The sequence below is a fragment of the Nicrophorus vespilloides genome, unplaced genomic scaffold (genome assembly GCF_001412225.1).
Source record: "Nicrophorus vespilloides isolate i.1.1-1 unplaced genomic scaffold, Nicve_v1.0, whole genome shotgun sequence".
NCBI lineage: Eukaryota > Metazoa > Arthropoda > Insecta > Coleoptera > Silphidae > Nicrophorus > Nicrophorus vespilloides.
In genome coordinates, this window is record NW_017097222.1 from 30,613 (window position 1) to 58,241 (window position 27,629).

At 28.4% G+C, this 27,629-nt stretch overlaps 1 protein-coding gene across 2 annotated transcripts in view; it reads left to right on the forward strand.

The window, feature by feature from the left end:
* Positions 1 to 11,513: 11,513 nt before the first annotated feature.
* Positions 11,514 to 27,629, forward strand: part of LOC108559439 (glutamate receptor ionotropic, kainate 2-like) — a 30,980-nt gene continuing 14,864 nt past the window's right edge. For both annotated transcript variants that reach the window (XM_017916736.1, XM_017916737.1), the window contains exons 1-7: positions 11,514 to 11,675; positions 11,766 to 11,912; positions 12,764 to 12,963; positions 14,318 to 14,475; positions 15,961 to 16,102; positions 20,186 to 20,344; positions 27,240 to 27,392. In XM_017916736.1, coding sequence (XP_017772225.1) covers positions 11,585 to 11,675; positions 11,766 to 11,912; positions 12,764 to 12,963; positions 14,318 to 14,475; positions 15,961 to 16,102; positions 20,186 to 20,344; positions 27,240 to 27,392 — 1,050 coding nt within the window. In that variant the 5' untranslated portion in view covers positions 11,514 to 11,584. The remainder of the gene's footprint in view (positions 11,676 to 11,765; positions 11,913 to 12,763; positions 12,964 to 14,317; positions 14,476 to 15,960; positions 16,103 to 20,185; positions 20,345 to 27,239; positions 27,393 to 27,629) is intronic.

Sequence of the window (27,629 nt, forward strand, 5' to 3'; positions counted from 1 at the left end):
AGGTTGTGTATCGGACGATTGTTGAACTTTCCGGTTTTCCAGTTGATTTATCTTCCTGCGCTTTGCTTTGGCCACCGTTGAGAACTGAAGCACGAGTATTGACGCGGAATTTATGTGGGTATGTGAGCTGATGGCACTATCCCGAAACCCTCACAACTGCGGCCTGGACCCACAGCATCCCGGAGTTTTGCAGGATGCGAAGCGCGCAGGATCCTCGCCGGAGCCGGAGGATCTTTGCTCCCTCACTCTCTGCCACCTTTCCTGCCCACATTCCCCGCTTTAGAGATGCGCAGTGTGTAGAGATGCGAATAAGGTTCTACATCAAATATTTAGTATATAATATGCATTTTGTAGTATCCTTCGAGATTCCTCTTACTGTTAATAGGCAAAAAATATTGATTTTGCGCATTTAGAATCTAGAACTTCTACATCAGATGAACCTTTATTTCTATTTTCCAGAACGTTGCAGAATCAAAGCTTCGAAGTATATCATTTTTCAAATTTAGTATCCAAGGAGGTACTTATATTTACAACGAGTATGTGCAAAGCATACAGGAAGTGAGCAGCCTTCTTAAAGGTTGATGGTAATCGCACTCCATAAAATATACTTCTTACTATTGTTTAACATTAGCCCTTGATATTTGAAGCTCATATTTTTATATAATTATTCATTTATTTGGTCAGAACATATATTCTGCCTTTGAAATATATAGCTACAATTAATTATACCAAATAAATCAGATCAAGGTACCTAAAAATATAGGTAAAAAATGAAAGTTGAAATTTCTAATTTGTAAATTTCGATTTTGACTATTTTTCGTAGGGCCCCTAAAAAATTCTTGCATCCCGGACACCACATGGGCCCTAGGCACTGTGCCTAGTTATCCCAATGGATAAGACGGCATTGCCGTGACCATTTCTAAAAAGCAGGCTTTGATAATAATGAAATTAGGTGTTGTGTCTAACTATTAAGGGTGCATACCACTAAGAACAATGACCGATTGAAACATATACTTAATTATCAGATGCCTTGGTAGGCAATGAACAAATTAAAACATATCCCTCATAAGCAGACTCCATCGATAGTAAAGACCGATAACAATATTCCTTCAAATTTTCATCCCAGAACCAATATACAGAATAGGCATCGAGGGCAGTGGCCGATAGAAACGTACCTTCATATATTGAACTCTGAACCAAAATGCGCAATAGGTAGATTCCGCAAAAGTGCAGTGACCTAAAGCGAAACTTCTCATCAAAACCATGCATTACTTCTCAAATAACCCCCCTAATTACTTAGTTAAAGGAACAATCATTTATCGTAAATATTCTTACATCATATATATTTTTAATATCTCTTTTGTTCACTGCTCAAAGTTATTGCAGGTCAATCGAAAACAACATTTGCCCGATTTAATTGTCTTGTCTTTCATAGCTTAAACTAACATCGCAAATTTTACTAAATACACAAAACTATCCAGTCGACAGATTAACTAATATCTCTTAATAAGTTTACATAAATTATGTAATGTAACATATATAATTAAATCATTAAAATATTCACCAGTTTTATATTGTCTTCGCATTTGAATTGATATCGAATTGTTACTTATTTTATGAAATGATATCATATAGCGTCATTTTGATGGATTGTGTTTTATACTCGCTTTATTAAATCATGTCATAATGCCATTAGTCAGTTGCTGGAGGGATTCATTTGTAGATGTTAAGCTCCCTTCGTGCTCTATTAAAGCAATATATTTAAGAAACTATATTAAGTATTTATAACGGCATATATAAGAGCTTTTAATAATAGGAGTGAAATTGAAATTTTATACATATAGACAAATTCATAATATTATAAAGCAAACTTTTATATAATTTTATTAAGTTTCTACTGGAAAAATATTAATATACTTATTTTAAAATAAAACAGCAAAACATTTTATAAAACGTTAACAAATCTTATTATTAATTTATTTACTAATTTTCATTGTTTCTAATTTGAGACAAATGTTTAACGATCGAAGTATTTCCACAAGACAAATCCTATTTTTATTGACAATGTCAAAAATTTTACTAGTTTATTTTATGAAAAATATAGTATTATATTTCAAGTATATCATGTATTAATATAAAACAAACACAAAACTTACGATTTACCATAAATCCTGTTTTTAAAATCAATATTTATTTTCATAATTACATATATAGCTCATGCGTGAATGTGAATGATAATATTGACATTCCGTAATTTAGCGTTCATTTCTAGGTATTTCGGAATTTATAATGATAATTTACATTTAATTAATACTGTGATCAACATTATAAATTAAACCTAATATGCAAAACTAATTATTATTTAGTGGTATTTCACTTTTTATGAAATGTTATCATGGCATCTGACAAAAAATTGACAAAAAAAAAGTTTTTAAGAAAAATTAGAATTATACAATTTATCTTTTTAAATTATAATATATTGTTAATTATACTATGTATAGTGTTTACGCGCAACAATGTCTGTAAACAGTGGCACACTGATGTGGCCCTGAAGTCAGCCCGGAAAGCTAGTTCAGAAGAGTTAAGCATAGAGAAGAGATAATAGACACCACCTTGAAACTCGAAACGATTTCTTCTATATAATATAATTTACTTACAATTTTTAACAATTGTTCTATGAAGTTGCGTTATATTTCCATTAAATTAACTTATACACATGTAATCAGCAAACTGTGCTATTATTGTCTTATCTGATAAAGAAATGTTTGCACTATACAGTATGTATTACATGTCTAATACATTTTCTATATACAGTAACTAATGCACTACCTTAAGAGTCACTTTATGTGATGTGCAAGTTAGTTAATTTTCATTAATTTCATTAATATATCATACTTGTCGGACTTACCGACAAGTATAATATATAGTTGCATAAAATTGAGATTAATTACTTATAAATCATCTATCAACTTAAAATTTACATTTATCTGATAATCTCCAACAATGCACATTTTCAAATATTTCACCACTTCTTAAGACAATATATTTTTGTTTGAACAACTAATTTTAGATTATATAAATTTGCTTTTTGGTTAAATATATTATAGTTTAATTTAAGTTTCACTTACTCCTCAATCAGTTTGCTTCACCGATTTCTCCGAAATTCAGATGCGTTATTTATTCCTTGTTCAACCGGAGATAATTATAATTAATTGTGTTTGCACAGTATATGGCATTCAACAAGTAATTAAAGATTGATAACGTGCGAATACTAATTGTGTCAGATGCAATTATACTGCAATGATGCAACCACATCTGCATTAAACAACTTTCTGTGATTAAATCCTAGTAAAGTAAACATTTGAGGCATGCTGATATCTAATTATATTCAATGTATATATATTATATACATATGTACTTATAAATATGCAATGCATATACTTCAATACCGCGAACAGTGCGGGTAATCTGTTCCCCAATAGCCCGCACTAATTGAAATGTTTTAGAGAAAAAAAACGATCATTTATAGATTTCGTGTGAATTTTCAAAATATAATACAGTGGAACCTCGCTTAACAAACACCTCGCATAACTAGCATTTCGCTTAACGATCGAAATAAATTGTAAGAAAAATGAGGAATAAGTCTATACTTTGCAAATATAATTTGTGTTTTCTGTAAATGCAAAACACAAATGTATTGTGTCCAACCATTATTATAATATATAAACTATATACGCTGTTTATATAAACAAATATTAAAAGTATAAAAAGACCTCATATAAACTCATTTTACCAACAGTTCCTAGTATTAGTAATTATTCTAGTTACATCTTAGTGTTGTTTGTGATCACACATATTTCCAAACTTGTATTCAGACATGTTATTTGTGATTTTCTTTTGTGCAAAATTTAATAACACTTGAATGTCTCCGAATAAAAAGGTAAAGGATAAAAAAAAATGAAACGGATTATGCTCGTTAATCGAGGTTCCACTGTATAGTGAATCTGCACAGATCGATTACTAAGCAAAGCCCTAATGAGAATATGAAGCGCTCATGACAAGTATCTAACTTGCGCAACCTAATCGAAAAATTACAAAAAAAAAATAATAGTCAAAATTTGCGCCCTTAAACTAGTTGCGCCCGTAGTAGGAACTTCTCTCATCTCTCTTGTAATTATTAGTTAAAACTTTTTAAGAAACAATATTAATTTTTATAGGAATCCGTCTATTTCTCTATCACCACTCTAATTATAATGAGCTTCCATAAATCGATAGATTTAGGACCTTTAGAACCGTTAATTTAGCGATTGGCCTTGGTGATCTTTCTCTCCCACAATCTTTGAAAATGTACACTCCGAAGAACAAATCAGTTCCTACCTTTGAATATTCTTACATATTCAGTAGTATTCGATTCTAGTATTAATCTTAAAGAAAAACCTATGCTTGTTAGCTATTATAACCTAGATTAAGAACTCAGTCATTTTAAATAAATGTTATTTTATATACCGACATTTTCCATAAAAAAACCACTAGCACTCGATAAATCTACAAATTATTCTACAGATATTCCATCCCGGGAAAAGAGAATATTTTATTTACCATTGTACAAAATGTAACACACATGTTCATTATTCAAATTTTGTGTTAATTATAATTATTAAAAAAGTTAAATAAATATATTCATAGACAAAAATAAACACATTTATAAATAATAATTATAAAATACAGGACGTTAGTTGACTTCTGTTGATGAAAATAGTTAAAAGTAAGTAGCCTCCATTGCATATCATAAAAGTCTAAATACTTTGACATTGAGAAATTGCAATTATTTTTTACTACCGACCATCCTGTCAGCACACTAATTTGCACTGTATCGTGTAATTGCTTCTCACATTAATAATTTAGATTCATACAAACACTGCATATATATCAGATTATATTTAAGACTTATATCTGTTTGCTATATACAATTGATTATATTATTGACTGTAAAGTTGTATCTAATATTTTTGTTTAGCAAATTGTACAGCAATCTAGCTAATCATTAAAATTGCTAAAATAATCCAACGGGAAAACTTTAATATATAAAACTAATTATGTATTTTTTATTTAGGAGTAGAAAAAAAGTATTTGAAATAAGTAGCCAGAATTTGTACTAGAACCAATAGAAGAATTACCAATAAAGAGACATCAATTATATATATATATATTCTATATCCTATCGTGGATTGAATCGATATTAAATTTCTTTGTATTTTTCAATATGTTAATTAAAAAATTAAGTATTAAATTGTAACTGAATTAGTATTAGTTTAATTCTATTATTTTTATTATTGTACATTCTGCACAATGAAAAATTAAAATATAGACAGTTGACAAATGAATTAATAAATTGTTAACTTTGGTATTATTCCTTTTTAAATTTATAATATGTAACAATTAGTGGAAATCTAATTAAACTGCATAAAATTACTTATGATCTTCATAATCAAACAGTAATAAATTTAAATTGATAATTGCCATTCACCAATAGTGTATACATGTCAAAGCGCTCAAATATAGTTGTTAGCAAATATTTATTGAGGTTTCGAGGATAGTTCAAAGGAAATTTAGGATATGCCCATTTCGTGTACATACTAGGATTTCAGTAACACCATGAATCAAATAATCGTAAATTTAATAACATTCCCAAATTCATCGTTATAATCTTATGAAAAAATACAAATAAAAATTATCCCTTTGTACTTTTAGGTTATTTAGTATTTTTTTTAAATATTATCTTCTAACTTAAATACTATTTTGCCTATTCTAACTCAATTTAATAATTATTATTTCATAAATGAAATTAATTCATTAAATCATTTCATTTATACAAAAATAATACATGATAATAAAATTACATCATAAATTCAAATTTAACCAAAATAAAAAAATATTTTAAAAAATATATATGTAACATACGTATATGTAACAAAATTGCGGTCAATGATTTTACCAAATATTTTAAAATGAACTTTTGTTTCCAATAATTGGCTATATAAACATGTAAATGTACCTTTCCATGTTCGTCAAAAATACAAATCATGCAAAACACAAATATAACAACAAAAAAAGAAATATTTAACAAAAATACAAACTGTTTTATAAACACGGTCATTGCGTTGATATGTGTATTTTATTTACCATGAAAACCATGTGAAAAGGGTTCAAACGGTGCAGTTATTTGATAATTAATAGAAGTTTTTGAAGTACTTGTTTGCTCGATGTTCGGGTTTTGTACTCAGAGCATACATGTCGTTTGAGGATAGAAGGGTGGTTTTCAAATTAGGATCAGCATTTAAAGGGTCTGGCCTCAGGCAGTGATGGAACTTAATATTTAATACCCGGTTGTTCCATTAATTGTAAATATTCATAGCAGACATATTTTCAAAACTATATACACTTTCTATCTTGAATTCATTTATAAAATATAAATACATCATAATAGACATAAAGTGTATTTAGTGTAAAATGTATATATCAAAGGATTAGAAAAAGCATTAAATAAATATATTAACAAATTATATAAGTTATATACTATAATAAACTTATATACAATATATTTGTATTTATTGAAACAATTAAATAATTAAGAAGTATGAAATAAAAAATGTCAATAGAAATTTATTGTATAATACAAAAATATAAACAAATCTATTGATTAAAGTCTACCATATTTTGATTACTAATATATTTTATTACGCTTATTATTATTATATATTTTCTGGTAAATATAAAAATACATGCAAAAAATATGTACTATATACATTTATTATGTAACTATTTTATCTAGTAACGTGTTGGAGTTCAGCTCGTATATCAAATTGGATCAGACTGTCAGGACCTGCGAATATGTACGTTTCTTACACTTAACTCAATGTTATGACTAGCATAACTTTCACTTAATTTTAATAAAAACGTACTAACATTATTTCTCCAAAGTAATGTTAGAAAGCAATCATTTCTTATTTCATTTTGATAATTGATTAATAATATTTTATATTATATTTTTTTAAATTATTAGATTTGCTAGTGGCATGGATGAAAAATATAAATTATAATTGTAATTGAATATTCATTAACTAATCAGGAAATATATTTTAATCTTAATCAACTAAGTACCAGTAAAAATATCTCTACAATAACACCATACGAATACAATTCGTTTGCAAGAGATGTTTGAAAATAACTCACTTTCAAGTAGAAGACTTATATATTAACTAAATAAATCATCAATATTATAATATAATTAAAAAATAATTATATTTTGATATGGTCAAATATGGTCAATAGCCCATGTAATAGTTAATACATATTTAACTTTTGGTATTCTTATCCCTTATTTGGTATTTGCGTGCGATGTTTGTCTCGTATTTTCCATTATGCTCTGCATACAAATTCCTTCAAATCCCTTTGCTTTTTCAACCTGGTCGCCAAATCATTAATTAATCCTACGTTTTAGCAATGACAAATAAAGCCTCGGATGTGTAAAAGCATTAACCTCATGTGAAACAAATCAATAGCATATTTATATTATAAATATAGTATTCAAAATCACGACGCAATATAAAAAGAAATCATATTTCAATAAAAAAAACAATTTTTGTTGTTATCGAAACATTATTTTTCCATTTTATATATGGACACATATGCATATTCCAATGTTATTTATGCATCTTTCTAATTTTAATAAATCTATATTTCCTAATAATAATAATTATTATTATTTCAAAAAAAAAGCTAAAAGGTAATAACACATTTGTGATTTTATGTTAGGAGGAACAATACATTGTATAAAACTGAATCAAAGTTAAATAGAGCATGTTGTGGGACCTTAATTAAAGGTATGCAAATGAAAGGTATAAAATATTGAGGGTTGTTGCTTCGTCCAGTTTGAGATTAGAATGGAAATGAACGTTGGGAATTGTTAAAATTTAAAAAGAAGAAAAAAGGCAAGTAGAGCAAAACGAAATAATAATAAACGTAGAGCGAGAACGTGTGTCTGGAGGAATACGAGTGGGGAATTCAATTACCGGAAAACAACAAAGTCCCGGGTGATGGCAGGGGTCGACGAAAACAATGCTATTGGATGTAACCGACGAAGGAGAGGCACGAACAAAAAAAAAGAAGGAAGAAAAAACTAAATAGATAAAAGGACCAGAGAAGCGGAGAAACCGAATCGCACTTCCAGTTACGTATGTTTAGTTAAGTCAGTTAACGAATGACCGTTTGCATAATCAATAGAACGCCCTGGCTTCGATGTAGTTATCCACTCTCTTTCCCCATCGGAGATGGAGTTCCTATCGTGGCAAATTCAATTCTGCGAGATCCTGGAGTGATTGCTAGTTAGTTCGAAACTTTATTTTGTACATTAACAAACGCTGCAATCAGTCCAAATCAAAAGGAACTACAATAGAATGTTCTTAAATAGAATTTATTAAATATAATTAAAGTATTTATAGACTATATGAATAATGATAATCCGTCCAAATCCTAGGATTAAAATACGTAAATAATACGCTGTCATATCGATTGACAAGTGGTTTATATATACTACTAGGCATTAGATTAACACGAGTAAAATACTATAACAGATATAATCTGCGGAATTATGTCACACACGGGATGGATTTTACCTTTTCTGGATTATAAATTATATAAATCAATGAACAATATAACAAACATAAATTAAATTTATCATTAAAGTTTATATGTAACATATACAGAAATATATAATGATCTATATATTATAACTCTTCTTGAATTATTATGAAACAATTTTATAACTCTATCTAACGTCGATGTATAGATTATATATATATTTTATTTCACCTTACCTTCTAGATCAGGGGTAGATAACCTTTTCTAACAGGACGGCATATTTTAGAAATCCGGGAGTTCAGCAGAAACCATTGGATTAAGAGGGTACAGTTTGGTGAGAAGGGAGTTGGTGATTTCTAAAAATTGTTTGAATGGGTTGTATTTGAATGGCTTAAATATTTCTTTGTGTCCACGATCACATTAAAATTGCTTCGCTGATACGTTGTCGACCCCCTGTTCTAGATTATGTATAGCAGAGTTGCCGAATTTGGACTGGCTGCTTCATAACTTGACTTGTATACGGAATTTACACCATAGAGTGTATAAGGAATTTACACCTTGTGGCCAAGATAGATTACAGATCAGTGCTCGGTATAACATAATTAGGAGTAAATTTGGTATTGTATTTATTTTTACAATCTATTCCTGTAAACATTAAATAAATCTTATGGCGGTTGTATTATTTTTTGGTAAACTTTCCAATGGAATATTTTACCATTATTTACTTCTTTTTAATTTGATGGTTGGTTAGTTAACTTCAGTAGTATATTGATCCTCTGCTATTCCACTATTCCTATTGTATGTATCTGCTGCTGTCCTTAATACTATCATTGTCCATCTACTTGGCTGGAGGTCGTCTATATGCTGAACCTCATTCATGATGAACGATGGCCCTATTGCTAGAAGCACAGTTGGAGCTCACAAAGGGCTTGGCATAACCAGGATTCGAACCGGCACTTACTTGATCGTGAGACTTGTCGTTAGATTCGCATGTGAATGGAGCAATAAATAATTTGGTAACTTTATCAAAAACTTTACGATATAGAATTATATCTAAATGAAGAAGACTAAATTTGTTTAACTAATGTCATATTATGTAATAACCAGATTTTAATATTGGTAAATCGGTAGAAAATCAACACAAACACGACTTTCAATTTATTCAATTCTGTGTAGTATTTTCTTTACCATCCATATTAAATATATTTTCTAAATCTATTAGTTTTGTATTACTTGCAATTTCTAGGCTTTATAGCAGTTGAATTTTATTTTATTTTTATTACTGTATTGAGTTTTTTATTTTGTAATATATTGTTGCAATAAATATTATTATTAATTAATTTATTTTACAATATTTTTATGCTATAATCGCTAATAATATTATCTGCAGTTTATATTCTCATATCCATATTCAATATATTTACATTATCTATTTTTTGTTCATCGCTACATTTTAATTTTTTATTGTACTTTAAACTCCACGACCCACCACTGTTAATAATCATGACTGTCCTACCAAAAGCAGGTAATGTCAATATATAGTCACATTTAGTGATACAATACACAAAAAACATGAAAAATATATAAATTTGTTTTTTTCGTATTATTATTTTACTATAAGACTTGGCTTATTACTTATAAAATAGCGCACACATTGTATTTAAATCGCGTTTTGTTCACAAACATCTTATTTACGTAATTCCGGAGAACGGCTCAATTAATATATTTTTTTAATTAATTCAGCTAAATAGAAGTTACGAGGGTGCATTTCGACCTTAAAAAACAATTTGAACTGCAATAAAATGATATTAATTGCATCTTACGATGAGTGATTTTGATGAAATTTCGTACAGTTATTTACAATATGTCAAGTAATATGCTTATTAAGCAAATAGAATATTTTAAATATTTATTATAATTAATAAGGGAGGACAACAAAAATAATATGCGAGGATGAATGAATGCAAGTAGTAGAACAGTTATATATAATCAAATAAAAAAATATTGATATAATTATATTAATAAATAATAAATGATCTACTTTTACACAGGTTTATTAAGCATAGGTCTTTCAGACTTAACCAAATAATTGTATCAATTATATAGACTAGTAACATGACATAACGCTTAGTACATACTACGCAGTAGTCACAAACATGTTTACTATGTAAAAAGGATTTTGTCAATTACGATAAATGTAAGAATTATAAGTAATTTAATGTAAGAAACTAAAAAAGAATATAAATATTTATCTCACATTAACTTCAATTAACTTCAAGGTAATCTTAGATATAGAAAATAGATTATAACATTCGGTACTAAACAATTTATCACCAAAAAACATTTAAATTTTGTAAAAAACTTAATTAACAAAAAATATTAGTGGTTTTAGAAGTCCTCTTAAATAAATCTTATAAACAGCTTAGAAAACATAACGCAATGAAAATGGTAATGCCGGATTTAGCAATGAAAATACATGTACAAAATAGATATAGCTACACAAATGCTGGTAATCAGTGTCATCAATGTCCCGCATTATTATAAACAAGACTAATCGAATTTTAAGACGTCATAAAAATACAAATCAGAAAAATGATTTGATATAGAAAAAAACAATCATTTGTGTTTAAAAAAATAATTTTGTGTAGTAATTTTTAAGAATTTATTTTGAATTTGATGTTTGAGACTGCACTATGTGAGATATTGCTGTATTTATAATATTGTTATAATCATATCAAGATACCGACAATAACATTATATATGCAGAAGTTATAAATAAACAGCAAGTTGTGTATTGAGTATAGCCCCTTGAAACAGACGAATGCCGTTAAGTTATTTTTGTCACTGAAAATCCAGACCTGAATACACATCAGTAGAGGTCGGACGACTGTAGAATATACGTTTCTTCTCCACCGTATTTTAATATACAACAACTTATTCGAATATGACCTTATTGCACCGATTATATTTAATATTCAGTACAGTGGCAGTAATATCCAATAATCCTGTGCATACAATAAAAATAGTGAAAATAGGTAAAATAGCGAAGCCGGATTTGATTGAAATACAAAAAAAAACGCGTATGTGTGGAATCATTCAATATTGCTTTTCTAATCAAATTCCAGGTGCTCTCTTCGACAATGAGTATTCCGAAGCAGAAATCGCATTTCGATTTGCCGTCAACAGATTCAACATGTTCAATAAAGACTACACGCTGAAACCGGAAGTGCGCTACGTTCCGGAAACCGACGGATTTAAAACCGGACAAATAGGTAATAAATAGCAGAAAGTGCAGCTTTTTTTTGTTCTAACAAACTAATCCAATTTGATATACATTTTTGAACTGCTTTTTCAAATGGAATGCATTTTGTGCTCAGTCGCCTTTCCTGTTATATTGACCGACCGTGTCGAATATTCATACCCGTTGAGAATTGCTGAACTGAATGCACATATGGTGTATTATGAGCTATCATCAATATTTACTGGAAATTTAACTGGATCCGGATATTTTTTATTGCATTCCATGCACTTTTTTGTTTTTGTCAAGCGCTGAAGATAATTAAAAAAGGCACGTTACAAAATTTCAGCGTCACCGGTTCAAAAACTTTAATTAATACACTGCGATTTAAATTATTCATAGCTGAAATTAATACAATTTTAGATGCAAATAGCTCAGTTCATTAAAATGTGCGATGCGAGAATATATGTTAAAAATTTACGAGCAAACAACACGACTCAGTTAATTTCAATTTTTGTCATTCGGAAAAAAGCAAGCACTAATTTGAAATTAAAGCATGCATTTTTTATTCGAAACAATAGTTAATTAAAATACGTACCGTTACAAAAATATATACAACGATATTTGCTACATTTGCAGTGCATTTACTTGTCAAATGCGTATTGAAATTAGTCCCTCGAGGCTGCATTAAATAGATGATCCCCAATAACGCTAATTGTAAATAATTATATGTTGCGTTTAAAATAATTTGTGGTATTGCGAAGAATGTAATTGTGTATTCGAATTCGCATTTAAATATTCGGTTTCCATTGGATATCAAATTCAGTTTGACAATTTTGTAAATAACAATTTAGTAATTCTATTGATGTTTTATTTGAATTGCAGTTTGTGAAATGGTTGAGAGTGGGCTGTCTGCAATATTCGGCCCTGTTTCCTCAAAAACAAATGATATCGTCCAGTCAATTGCTGAAACGCTAGAAATACCCCAATTCCAGACGTTCTGGAACCACAAATTGCAAAAAAGTGCAACTTCCACGGAAAGTACTGCTTTCAATTTATTCCCGGATCCAAAATTATATTCCATGGTAAGACAATTTTATATTTCAAACCATTTAACATTACATTAATAACTATTTATTATATCAAGCAACAGTAAATTTTTTGGGAAATATTAATGTCAAAACAAAGTAGAGGAACCTAAGTCACTACAGTAAATATGCATATGTATATGTCTGCAAATTTAAAACATTTTGTTGTCCGAATGTTCTATTTTAACGTGCCAATTCATTTGTTGTTGTTGCTAATAGAAATATCGGTCAATAAATTGAAAGAAAATAAAGCTAATTAAGAAAAAACATTAATTTTACATGTTACCTATTGAAATTTTCTTACATTACCCCAAAAGTTGTAAATGTTAATAATAAAGGGCAATTATTATTATCAATAATATATCTCCTAATTACTTTAGACAACAAAATTTTAAAATATCATTATGTAGTTTGAATTAAATTATTTCTTACAACATTATCTACATTATTTGCCAAAACTTTTTGTTTTCATTTGTTTCTAGGGTTATTATTAGTAATGCAACATCAATAAATTATATCAGGTTTAATAATAACATATTTACGATCATTCACAGTAAAATTATTTTCTTTCTTTATATAGTGTGGCCCATCGGATACAACGGATGTCCGCCTCGCCTGTCCTGACCCTTTTGATAAAATTTTCGAAGACTTTTGCAAGACAGTTGGCTCAATTTCAGTAATTGTTTGTGGTTTGTTAGATATAGAGCTTGGACTTTACAATGGAATATAATTTAAAACCGGCGTACACGATGGGCCACCTAATATAATGTATTTCTACTTTTATTTTTAATTAATTTAGTTGCATCTTTAAGTAATTAAGTAAGTTTAGTATTTTTTTATTAAATCTTAAACTAACTTAAAATTTCGTTCTAATTGCTATTGGTTTGCCTAAATATTAAATAGTTTTTTAGAATTTTTAATGTAATTTGATTATTTCTCTTTACTTTGGCGATTTTAAATTGAGAAGGAAAAGTTCAAAGAAATGCCTTAGGAACTTAGTAGTTATTTCAATAATTTCCGTCTAATTATGGCAAAACTTGGAGTTTTCGTTGGTTTTATTTCTCTCTTGTAAGTATAATGTGCTTCGACCTCATTGCTTTAATAGGGTCAACATCTGGAAAGTTGTCACGAGTCTTTTAGGACTGAAATAAATGAAAACTTTTTATTTCGATAACCAAACATTATTTTTAATTCAAACGTCATTTCTTTATACTAATTAAAAAGGCCATCAATAATAAATAAGTAAAATTATTGATTTTTTAGGTTTCGAATCGAATCAAAAAAGAACTAAACGATGTCTTATTACTCCTTTTTTATGAATGTATTATAAATATTGATTTTTATTTTTCAGGCATTGGCAACTTTATTAAAAGAGATGCGATGGAAAAGCTATACAATAGTTTATGAAAGCGACGAAGGATTAGTCAGGCTGCAGGATATTTTGAAACTGCACAGATCGGATGATGTGCCCGTACGAGTGAGGAAGCTTACGCCAGGAAACGATCATAGGTAAAGCGTGTTCAATGAATAAATGCATTTGTATGAAAGAGATAAAACCGTATTATTATGATTGTCCGTCCGAAGTGGAAGTCTATAGATATTACGCAGTTACCGGCATATCACACATAAGAGATTATTGAAGTATAAATATCTGCACAATACCTCTATTTATCAAAATCATTAAAAACAATATTAATATCATTTTATTATAAAAAAGAGCATTAAAACTACTGGTACAAATTTAGTTATAATATTATCTGAAACTCATAATAATTAACAATATCTGATAGATATTTTGTAAACATTACAACCATAAAAACGAACTATACGGTACAACCTAAAGTTCACGCTTCTCGAAGTCCTCGGTTCCCAAACATATATCCAAAACCTATTATTGATTAAAATTACGGAAAACAAAACACAGTAGCAAATATATATATTAACAAATATGTAATTTTGAATATGAAATATAATTCTCAAATAATGTATGCTCTCTTATTTCTAAGACGCATTATTTTCATGCCCAAGAATTGGTTTAGTTCTTACATGTATGTTTACATACATGTGTTCATAACCAAAGCATTTTTTCAATAATGACCTGAACATGTAAATGTTTTAATACCCTAATGTGGTTTAAAATTTAAAGAAATTGTATAAAAATATATAGAGTAAATTTGAATTTGAAACTTTAGGCACATTTTTTTAAATTTTGCGATATTATAATTCTAACAGACTAAATATGTTGAATGATTCTACTTGTGCTAATTTCCAATACTGTTGATACTCGGTTCCCGAATTATCTTTGCTTTTCTATACTATCTTTATTACATTATAAAACATACTTAATTCCTAAAAACTTATAAAAAATCTGATTATTCGAAATCCAAAACTATTTTCTCAATAAAAATAAACTTACATTTGTTTACTATCTTCAGGAAGTACAAATGTACGTTCCTCATAGAAATATGAGTGTAGAATAATAAATAACATGTCAACAAAGCTTGAAAATACTTTTATATATTATATTAATTAATTTTTATACTCTTAAAAATTTTATTTCTGGTATTTTTTGTATTTAAATATGGTTTTTAAAACATTTATATTTTTCGATTTACAATAAATAAATATACATAATTTAATTACGTTGCAATTACGCTATCCATTGTCACAAAGTCTACAATTACAATTTAATTATAAACACAGCGTATAACAAAAAGAGCAAACTCACTGAATATTCTGGGTTTCATAATATTATATATGTATGATTCGACACTAATTCAAATTTCAAAACTTGCGTTAAGTTTGACGGAAGGATTTTAGAAAGTTCGTGCTCCCTCTTCCCCTAGACATATAATAGAATTACCAATGTAAATTTGATTTGTAGTTAATCACTTTTCGGAAGTGTCCTGGCTTTGAATTCATAACTCCTTGCCAACCAACTCTATAAGTTTAAGGGCTTTTAAAATCTTTATTACTTCTCTCTCTTATTTCCAGGACATTGTTGAAGGAAATCAAGGCGTCGTCCGAGTTACAAATCATCCTGGACTGCGAGGCAGGCCATATCCTCGATATTTTACAGCAGGCGCAAGAAGTGAACCTCATGGATGAGTATTACAGTTACATCCTTACATCTCTGGTCAGTATTTACGGCCCTTGCAATAAGTCCTGTATAATAAATACCGCAAACTAACGGGCTAGAGAATAATAAAAACGTCGCGTGATTTATTAGATTTAAAGAAAATTTATGTGTTCTTCTCCAGCTATGTTTTCACTACAGCCACTAAAGAAAATACCTCGAGTAATCCGGTTTAAAAATTTAAAATTAATGCAAAAACTATTTTTTTGTCAGTCTCTTTTTGTGCAATTTACTTAAAACAAAATTGATTCTAAAAATATGTTCGACGTAAAACGTACCTAAACGTATTTCCCCATAAAAATTATTATAAAATTGATATAATCCTAGGCACAGTGCCTAGGGTGCACGAAAAATAGTTGAATTTGAATTTATACACCCATCATCATCATTTTTATTATTATCCATGAAAAGCATTTCATAAACTCTCAATCAAATAAAAATTCACGAACATAAATGTATGTATAAATTTATATGATATATGATTCTGATAAGGTCCTATTTAGAACTTTACTATTAGTTTGCAAATATAAAATTATATACAGGTACTCCTCATTTTACGATCTATCTGCTTAACGACCAATTGAGTTATGACCTGCAATATGAATAAATTTCAAATTTGATGCATAATTTTATAAAGATCCTATAGTCCCGGTGCAAGCTCTTCACTTATCGACCAATTCGCTTAATGACGTAGATAATAAAATACTCTTAGGAACCGAGATGTTTGAATACTAAAGTACCAATGTATTATGTCAAATAATATCTACACGTATATGTTAATAAATATTTGTATATGATAAGTTCAAACTGTACACTAGTAGAGCAATTAAATCATCTTAATACGGTCCTGTTACATGGATATTAATTGAATAAGGGCACTATTAATTCGCAAGGAAATGATATTAGTAAAGCGTCAATATTAGTTTGTTATTAATTTGCAGCCAATCAATAATACCTGCTGATTGATGTTTCGATGATGATGTTTGCTACTTTGGGGCATTGGCGGCAGGCACGAGCGATATAAATAAATGGCATGCTGCCAGGAAGTCACGATAAATTTCGGGTCGGATTTTTGTGCCGAAAAATTAATTCTCACCGGTCCTCGGCCAATAAATCCAAACTATATTTACGTCCGACAGTTTTCGCGTTGCATTCGGCACAGAAAAAAAATGTACCAAATAGACAAAGGGTTCGGCATAAAAAGAACGTAATAGCCCCACGCTATTACTGAAAAACCGGACCCTTTTATAGAAGGACGCGGCGCATTTGTTCGTTAAATATTTGCGAGTATTCATATGTCTATTAAATAATGTCATATTTCCCATAAAATAATTAATGTTAACAATATATGTAAATATGTGTCAAATAAGTTCCATGATAAAAAATCGTAGAAAAATTATGAATTACTATTATAAATGAGAATTATAAGATGAACATAAGAGAGTTCATATAAATTTATTTAGATTTTTAATTTTATTTAAGCATAGAACCGCACTACAATTGGTATCAGTCCGGTCTTAGTCCGCCTTAAAAAATTCAAAAGAAAGACATTTTTAAATGAAAAAAAAAATAAGTTCTAACAATTTAGTACACACATTTATATTTTCCCGTACTTATAAATTTGTATTCACACTGAAACATAAATATTTATCAGGTATACCATCTGTTATTACATGAAGTAAACTAAATAGCAGTTACAAGGCGATTTATTAAAAAAAGTTTCTAAATAAAAAAAAACAAATAAACCGCAAATATTTTGTTTATAATATTTTTTTTTACAATTTTATGCATTTTTACAAAGTGTACGTATGAACTTTGAGTACGTGTGTACGAACAAAGCGGCTCTTAGGAAATCACTATCCGTTTAACTTCAACGTATGGAAATATTTAACTCTCGGATAACGTAAATAAATTAAATGTAATGAAATTTTACTATTATTTGTTGTCATATGAAACATTTCATTTAAGTATGCAGAAAGGCACCATAAATAGTTGTAAATTCATTGTATATTTAATGAGTAAACATTAATCAATATATTGATTAATTAAATAATTAATTTGTAATTCGAATATTTGACTGAAACGCATTAGTTTTAACTCTAATGGAGTTAGAGGCTTACTTAAGCTGGGATTACTCTTTACTAAGCTGTTATCACAAAGTTCATAATGCTACACCTGCAATTAGTTGTACGGACAGGTACTCTACGATTTTTATTATATTATTTAAAAAGAAATAGATAATTGTTAGTATGTTTTCAGAGTTCGTAGTCATGTTATTTAATTTTGTAAGTATATAATTAATAATATAAATTTAATTATCTTATTGTACAACCTTTTATTTGAATTAATGGATTATTTTTTTGTTACTATTTTTCTGGACTATAAGATAAATTGACAGAATTAACTAAATACTAGTGAATTCTTAACTATTTCAATTTTATTAAGTATACTTTTAAGCAATGGTCTTAAATTAATTTTACACGGCCGGCGATTAAAGTTCAATTGTGTATTTATTATAGTACAGAGATATGAACTAAGCTTAAGTGGACAACTGCAATTGAAGGAAAAATAGACAGAATTGATGGGTTGGGTCTTTATCATTGTACGGTGACCGTATTTTCAATTATTTTATTTACAATAAATTTTAAATGTAATAATTTTTAAGTAAATTAGCTAATATTTTTGATAATGGAAAAAAATGTAAGTTGTATAAATTAATTAATTGTTGTAAACATCAACATTTCTATACTTTCTATTGCATAATATTGTAATTTTTTTTATATCTATATGATTTAAAATAAATCAAAAACTTAATTCTTAACTGAATTTGTTTCTTATATGCAATATACAACTCCATCAATAGTGAAACGATGACAAAAGAAATAACATATATCTTGTCCCCACTTTTTGCTTTGCGCAATACTACATTAGTCCATGTCCTGCGGTTACGCATAGCCCCAATACCTCAGCTTACATGCGCCATTAATCATTTGGATACAGTTCGATGCAATTTACTTTAACATAACAAAGTCTTTTTGTTTGCACATGACTAACATCGAACCGCAAAACTAATTTCCGCACAATTCCAAAAGGAAATTATAGAACAAAGAATTGTATACTAAATTCGATACATGGAATTTCGTATTTAAACTAATATTGAATAAATTGTATCCATAAATTTAACACATGCGCTCCAAATATGAATACTTTATAATAATACGTAATGCAAGAAATAAGTTGCAAGATATAAAGTTGATTTTTATTATTTTTATTGTACTTTTTTGTACTTTAAATTAAATTATTTGAATATTTATAATATAACATTTTAAGATAAAACATAGGAACTAAATATTCATATTAACTATTGAGTTGGTAGGAAATTAATTTCGTTTTTTTACAACATTTTTCATTTATGATTAAACATCAATATATGTCAATATATGTAATAAGATATATATTGTAAGTAGTATTCAACTTGTAGTGAAGATTCGTTTTTAACATATGGAGCTGCACGCATTCATTGCCATTACATACGATGATCTATGTCTGGACTGTTAATGGAAGAATTATCCTTTTAAAGAGCCACATATGCTTTAAAATAGAACTAACGACACTCGTGATAAAAACGAAATTATTTTTCGAACTTTTCCGAAAAATCACATATTTCTGTAATTATTTATATAAATTACAATGAAAAGTAGGATATTTCATACCAAAAATATTAATAATTAAAAAATACAATAAACGTTCAACTTTTGTTAAATTAAATATTACTATTTTTAGATAGAATATTTCCATTCAAAATATAACAATATACAGTGGCAAGGATGTGATAAATGTATCGGATGGAGAGGTTTTTCTTTTGACCAAGTTCAGCAACTCTAGCAAACACTCATTTATAAATGAAGAAAAGGGAAAAGCAAGAAACACATATGCGATAAAAATCAATTTCTATTGTTTCCCCTTTTCTTCTATTACGCCCGTTCTAAATCCTACTTTCATTTTCCTCCTTTCTTATTATTATTTCCCCGCAGTATTTCAATAAGATGAAGATGTTTATCACTATTTATTTCTTGCTCTCAGGATGCCCACACACTGGACTTCCACAGCGTACGCACAACCCAAGCAAACATAACGACATTAAGGTTGATAGATCCAAACACAAAGTATATTAGGAACGCAGTCCGAGATTGGGAGCAAGGATACAAGAGGGGTTCACATTTAAGACCGGAAAAAGTTCTTGTAAGTATAATTCATTTTTTTTACTTAATTTTCTATTTGTATCTAAGATATATCGTTATGAAATTCAACGTTACATCCGTATTTATATATATTCTATTTTTCAAAGTTTGATTAAATTTATATTTTTTTAATATAAATGTGAGTATTATACATTTATCTATTGCTATAGTATTCTGAAAATATTCTAAAAATTGTAGATGTAATATAGTAAAACCATGTTTCTTTTTAAAATCATAAATTAATTTAAAAATAATATCCAACGAAGAAATATTGTGTCAAGTTATAAAACAGAAGTGCTGCAGTCTCAATTATAAAAATGCTTTTATTTCAACTATGAGAGAGCTCCCTCATAGACGATTGAAATCCCTTGAGTATTTTCTTAATCATCCCCGAGAACACAGGTGTGTTCAGATACATTACTCTAACTTTATGTTGGAACTCATAGATTTTTTTCTCATATTATATTATAATGAGTGATACCATATATAATTTAATCCTCACCTCTGTCATCAACTAAAAACGTTTGAAATTCTCCCCCTCGTTATGAATTGTGAACTTTTTTCTAAACAGGAAATATTGTTCTTTATTCCAAATAGTTTGCCGACCCCTATTTGTAATACATAAAATTCCTTTTTCTATTATTATTTAAAAGATATTATGTCAAGACAGAAGTACATTATAAAATCAATACTAATATATAAAATTGATAACTTAAAGAAGATTAAAATCTTTAATTTTGAATTGTGTATAAAATTATATATAAGAGAACTAAACGATATATTTATAATTATGAACATGCTTTTACTTCCATTTTGGTAAAGTTTCCTACAAGGGCAACGTATTCCCTAGAGACTTTTCGTCCTCGTCCCTAAAAACGCAGGTGGTTGGATAACTCACCCTATTTTGGTAGTCGTGGAATTTCTCATATTCTGTAATGAGTACCACATGGTACAGCATCACAATTTCGATATCTTTCTGCATAATTTTAGTTTTCTTGACTATATATGAAATTTTGAAATAATATTGAATAAAACACTTTTATAAGAGTAATTGTAAGAAAATAAATTATATACATTTATAATAGTAAGACAATCTTATTATTTTATTTATTTCTTTGCAAAGTTGTTATTATGAATATTGATAATTATAAAAAAAAATAATTTAAAAAAAATGATATTTAACCAAGTATGAAAGTATTTATAGAGTGTTTTGTATGTGCGGAAAGTGTATTTAATCTTAAATAATCTTATTTCGGCAAATTGAGAATATTTAAAGCAAACCGGGTGAAATATATTGGAAATAACCCTCCTGCTTATCATCTATGTACCCAAGAAAAATATTGTATGTTTATTAAATAAAAATAAAGAATAAAATATGTAATTTAACATAACTTCATTGGCGTTTATATTTGTAAATTTTTCTGCAATTCTTTGTAGTTTAATTTTTCAAACTAAAATGTGGGTATTGGAATTGAACTCATTTGGAGAAAAATTGACAAACATTTTTAGGATTTGAGTAGACCGCGTTAATCGAGACAACGTTTGGTCTTACTGTATATCAATTTCAATACTATTTTTATAATGACACGATTCAAATATTTAAATTAATCTTGAAATTTCAAGCAAATCGAATGCGCGAGTAATAAAATTAGAATCGGTAGGATTAATTTTTAGGGATAGATTACTTGGAAACGGTCAGTAGGAGTACGAGGGTGTAATTAGAATACAACGAGAATAGTCGGAAAGCATATGTGTAATATATCTGTCCAGGGTCGATTCCAAACGATTAGGTTCACCAGAAACCGCACCATATAATCCCTGAAACATCTATCCCCATCCTCGAGTCGGTATTCATTAGAAAAGCTAATCAATTCAAACACTTTCCAATTATAGCTTCGAAAATTTACCATCCTCCATTATCCGCTAAATTTTCTGGGCAAGACCCAAAATTAATTATCGATACATAATACATGAGTTAGAAAGGGATAGTACCATATGTAGGGTTTAAATCTATTTCAGAAACTGCTTGACCTATTTAGCCCTTTCCAATCACCCTTCTAATTTATTCAGAGACGGAAGTAAATCGCTGCAGCGGAAATTTCAACTAGATATATATATATATATATATATTCGTAAAGTAAATAGAAATGAACAGTTTTTAGTCTCGGCTTCTGTGAAGATGCAATCTCTCGGAGGAAACGTCTTAAGGAAGGAAAGAGAGTGAGAAGTAGGAACAGCACGGAATTAAATATTGTGTGTATATTGTGTGGACGCAATTCAAATGGGAAACGCCGCGTGTAATTCCCTGATATTATTTCGCAAAAGGAAAAGGCAAAATAACAAAGTATATATATATACAGTATCAGGGAAAAGGAAGAAACGGAAATGCAATGTTCTGTTACAGTGAGAACTCGTCTGAACTTAATTTATTCGGGTGGAAATCTCCTTGGGCCGATTGCTTGCTTAATTAATTACACTTATAATTATTAAACTCGACCAAGAATTGCAAAATCTCCTATCTATTTTATTAAGTAATTGGAGTGGAGAAGTTTTAATAAATCCCGTTTTCTTTCTATTTTTTTTCTTCTTTTAATTGCTGCAATGAATGTAATTAAAGTTTCAAGTGCTCTAGCTAGAGTGGAAGAGTTCAAATTTAATTGGGTGCAGTTTGATGTAAAACTTCTTACCATACGTTTTGTGCTCATTATTTAGAAATTCAAGAAACAATATAGATTTTTCGTTTTCATTGATTTCATTTTTAAAAAAGAATTATTTTTTTTATTGTATGTTCTTATCTTTTTTAACTATATTTGTGAACCTTGTGCGATATATTTTGAATATAAAAATGTTCAATAAATAATTGACTGGATTCTATATAGTTAGATTAATGCTTCTATATAACTCAATTAATTGAAAATAAGCAATTTTAAATTATGATATCAATTTGTATGTAATTCTGGCCATTGTATTGTTTCCTTAACAAAGTAATTTTGAAGAACGCTTCGTTCGATAATTGAGGTATGATTGTACTTATAATGTAGAAGTGTATTAATATTTCATCAAACCAATTTGGTTTCAGTGTTGTTGAGTAGGCCAATAGTTGTATGTTTGATTTACTGGCCGTACCCCACAATTGGATGCCATACGTCCATAATGGTTTCAATCATCATCAAACCAATAAATATAAATTATTATTAAAAATCTGTGAATCTTATAAAATCATATACAGTAGTTAACTTTTTAACTCAATATTATTGTTGTATGGAAAAGTTAAATTATGGTTATTTTATATTTTTGCAATAAATACTTTTATTACAATTATCACAGTTTATATAAATTGAATAACATAAATTAAAAGTCAATTTATAATAACCATAATTGATTCATATAGAATGGCGTTTGGGTCACGAGCTTCCAAGTAAAATAGATTTCATTAGTGTCAGGTTAATGTATATTTTATGTTCGTCCTTAATTGCACTTAAATATAATATTTTGATTTCAATTTTATAACTATAAATCGACATGAATTATTATTTAATATAATATTAAATCTAAATAAAAGTAATGAATCAATGATATATGCAAAATAAACTATTTTCTTGATTGAGATCTAATTAATTAATATTATTACTTACTAGGCGAAATGTTATATTTATGTATATAGTTAATTTGACGCATTAAAGGCAGTGCTTAATATAGCTAAAGAAACAAGAGCAGGCACCAAGAGCAAGAGAAAGCTCTACGCACTACTGACGCTGGACGTCAGAAACGCTTTCAATGCAGTCACATGGAAGACCATCAAACGAGGAATTACCTCAAAATAATTATAAGAAGCTACCTCAGCTAGCGCTCCATAAAGATCCCGAGCACCCAAGACGAAGAATAAATGCTAATAAATAGCGGAGTGCTAGGCCTTCACCTATGGAACTTATCTTACGACGGAGTGCTAAGAATTAATCAACCTGCAGACATAACTGTCATTGGATATGCTGATGACCTGGCAGTAGTAATGGTATTAAAGACAGAAGAGGAGGAACTCACTGAAAAGGCAAACTTAGCCACATGCAACATCCAGAACTGAATGTTAGAGAGACGCTTGACACACGCGCCAGTACAGAGAAGAAGAGAGGATTTAGTGCGGTAAGAATCCCACAGTACCATGACTCCACCCGTGTTGCCTATGTAAGGTTTCCTCTCTACAAAAAAAAATCATAATTAAATTTACATGTTTACTTAACTTAAAAATTTGAACCATTTTCTTTAATTTAATTTTAATTGGATATTTAAAGTATATAACAATTCTATACAGTTTATTCGAATAAGATTAAATGTTATGATTCCTTATAATATAAACTAAAATAATTGTTAGACCCCTTGTTTACAGCATTTATGTTATATATTAATTATATATTCCATGAAAGTTTTGTATAACATTTTGTATGGTGGATTCCTTGTAAATCTGATCCAGCATTTACTTAACAAATATCTCCAGTACCTCCATTGGTATTTTTCTTTTTTTTTAACCGTTTCCTCCAAAGGTTGAGTTGAAAAAAGAAAATTCGCATTTCATTTCATGTACTGACAATGTATTGTATTTTCGACACATAGGTTTTCCGGATTATCATTTCTACCACTCCAAATTCGCGATCGTTTGATAAGAATGATTGTCTTGACAATAAAAATTTGTGATCATTGATATTTATTTTATTGTTATTAGACTGAACAATTTTCATTAAGATCAACTTTATATTTCTATTTTGTCACATCCTGCAAGTACTGCAAATTGCAAGATGCTATTTCTTGTGATCCCATTATGATGCTATAGTTTTACCTCAAACATACATATTAACTTGATCATTTTGAAAATTGTGGAAGACATTAATTCAATACATAAATATTGCTTTTGTATATCAAAGGAGATTGCAAAATATTTTCTAGCCAGTTTGGCATTTATCAAGTAAATTTCATGTTGTTCTGTCAATTCTGTTGCTCTTGGATATTACAAGAAGTTATAATTTTAATACTAATCATATCGCATTTTTTGGCAGGTGTCTTTGTGTGGATGGTGGAAATGCAAATTGAATTGTGTTTTAAAAGTTATGATATACTTATTATAATTCTAAATTCTGCCGTAATAAAAATAATTTCAAACTAACATGAACTTGCTCCAGTTTCAAAATAAACATGTTTACAATACCGTTAATAGCTAAAACTTCCATCTCTATAAATTATTTACAGATAAAAAGATGACTTTTATATATAATTATCATTATCTTCATTTTTATATCATATCATATTATTGATGCCAATTAATCATAAATTTATATTTAGTAACTTGTCCGAAGTTTTGCGATAGAACTAAAGCAAACGGAACAATTTTTCAAATCATAAATAAATCCAATTATCGATTTCCCATTTATTTACCGGCAACATTTTATTTTCTCGTAAATAGTTTGCTTCTCGCGCCAGCCATTACTTTCTTTTTGTATCAATTCGTGTTCTCCAATCATAGCCTTGGCTAAAATTGAATTTCAATATTCGAATCTAAGTGTAGTTTCTTTTTGCAATTTCGGTATACGCAAATTGCTTTAGTGTTTCTGTTTGAAGGTCTGTCTGCTATTTCATCTGCACACGAGTAATATTGATCTTTTTTTTGTAAGATACCTAGTATTTATTTTATGTGAGAGCAGCATTGTTTTCTTTGAAAAACGGAAATGAAGTGAAAAAATATTGTTATTTATTTACTATATGTATTCAAAGTAAATAAAATAATTGGCTAAAGAAAAATAATATTTTCAATATTGCATTTTCTTACTTTATATATAAACATATAAATAAATATATTGTCTTTAATTATTATAGTATAGACTGAATTAGTTATAAATGTATACATTTAATTTAACATAACCAATTTACAAATTATTGTACTAAATATAGAATATTCTTGAAAAAAAAAATAGAACAGATTTAACATGGACTAATAAATATATACAAGTAACAGATTACATACTTTAAAAAAATAATTTTTAATAATTATTATTTCTAATTATTTCTCAAGGTAATAAAAAATCATATCGATTAAATAAAGCAAGCTAAAAATAAAGAAATATTATTACATAATCACAACAACAAAGAATTGTATTTTATGTGCAGAAACTAAGTAAGAAGCTATGGCATTCTACGCTCCAGTATACAATGGGCTTAGTGTGCTGAAGTGAATATAAAGTTAAAAATTCTAATAATTGATATTAGAATAGAACTCATATTTTTTATTCACATTCTCTATCGCTTTTTTTGTAAATTATGTATATTACACCTATCCCCCGATTACCGTGTAAATAGGTTCCTGAGAAAAACGTGTAACTTTTTGAATGTAAAACTGTACTGTGTAAAATGAGAGATTGGTGTATGTTGAAAATATAAATTTAAGGTAAATCGAAAAGAAATGTTCTTTAATTCGACAAAAAAATATTTTAACAAAAACTCTACAATATTATTCTGATAAAAAATTATTATTTATTATGCTCCTCCACATATGCAGTTTTTTAATCCCTCTTTCCTAAAATTCACTTCAAGTATTTGTATTTTTTATGAAGAGAATGTTCTATCGACTTTGAATGGTAATTGTCCTAAGTTGCAATAACAGGTACCAATAGCTTCTTATGTATTGTTTTATTTGATATTGCTGAAATATCACAAAAATGTTAAAGTAATATAAAATTTTCATAGAAATAAATCTAAAAATAAACTAACTTTATAAATAGACATTTATTTAAATACATTAATTACAGCTTATTTGAAGTTTGAATAAATCTATATATTACTGTCTACTGATATTTATTGGTGTTCAAGCGTAGTCTAAGGATAATACTTGATCGGTGTTCATTTGGTTGCAGACTAGGACTGCCCTCCTGTACGATGCCGTAAACTTTTTCAGCACCGTTTACAAAGAACTGGATGCCACAGAAAGCATACACGCTTCCCCATTGAGTTGCTCCAATCCATTGCCATCTCAACATGGAATTCGATTGTCCTCCTATTTGAAATTGGTGAGGATACTTACAGTTAAACGAATAACAACGAAGAACAAAATTCAATTTAAAAATAAAGCAATACAAATGCCCACAAAACAAACATTGGAAATTTCATCTGCAGGAATAATTACGATTTGATTTAACCATCTGGCCCGACCAGCGTAAAATAATTATTTCGGTTTAATTAATTTTCTACGGTTTATTTTTTAACAATTCCCTTGCCGTCCCAAGAACCGCTTTATTTTAGGAGTT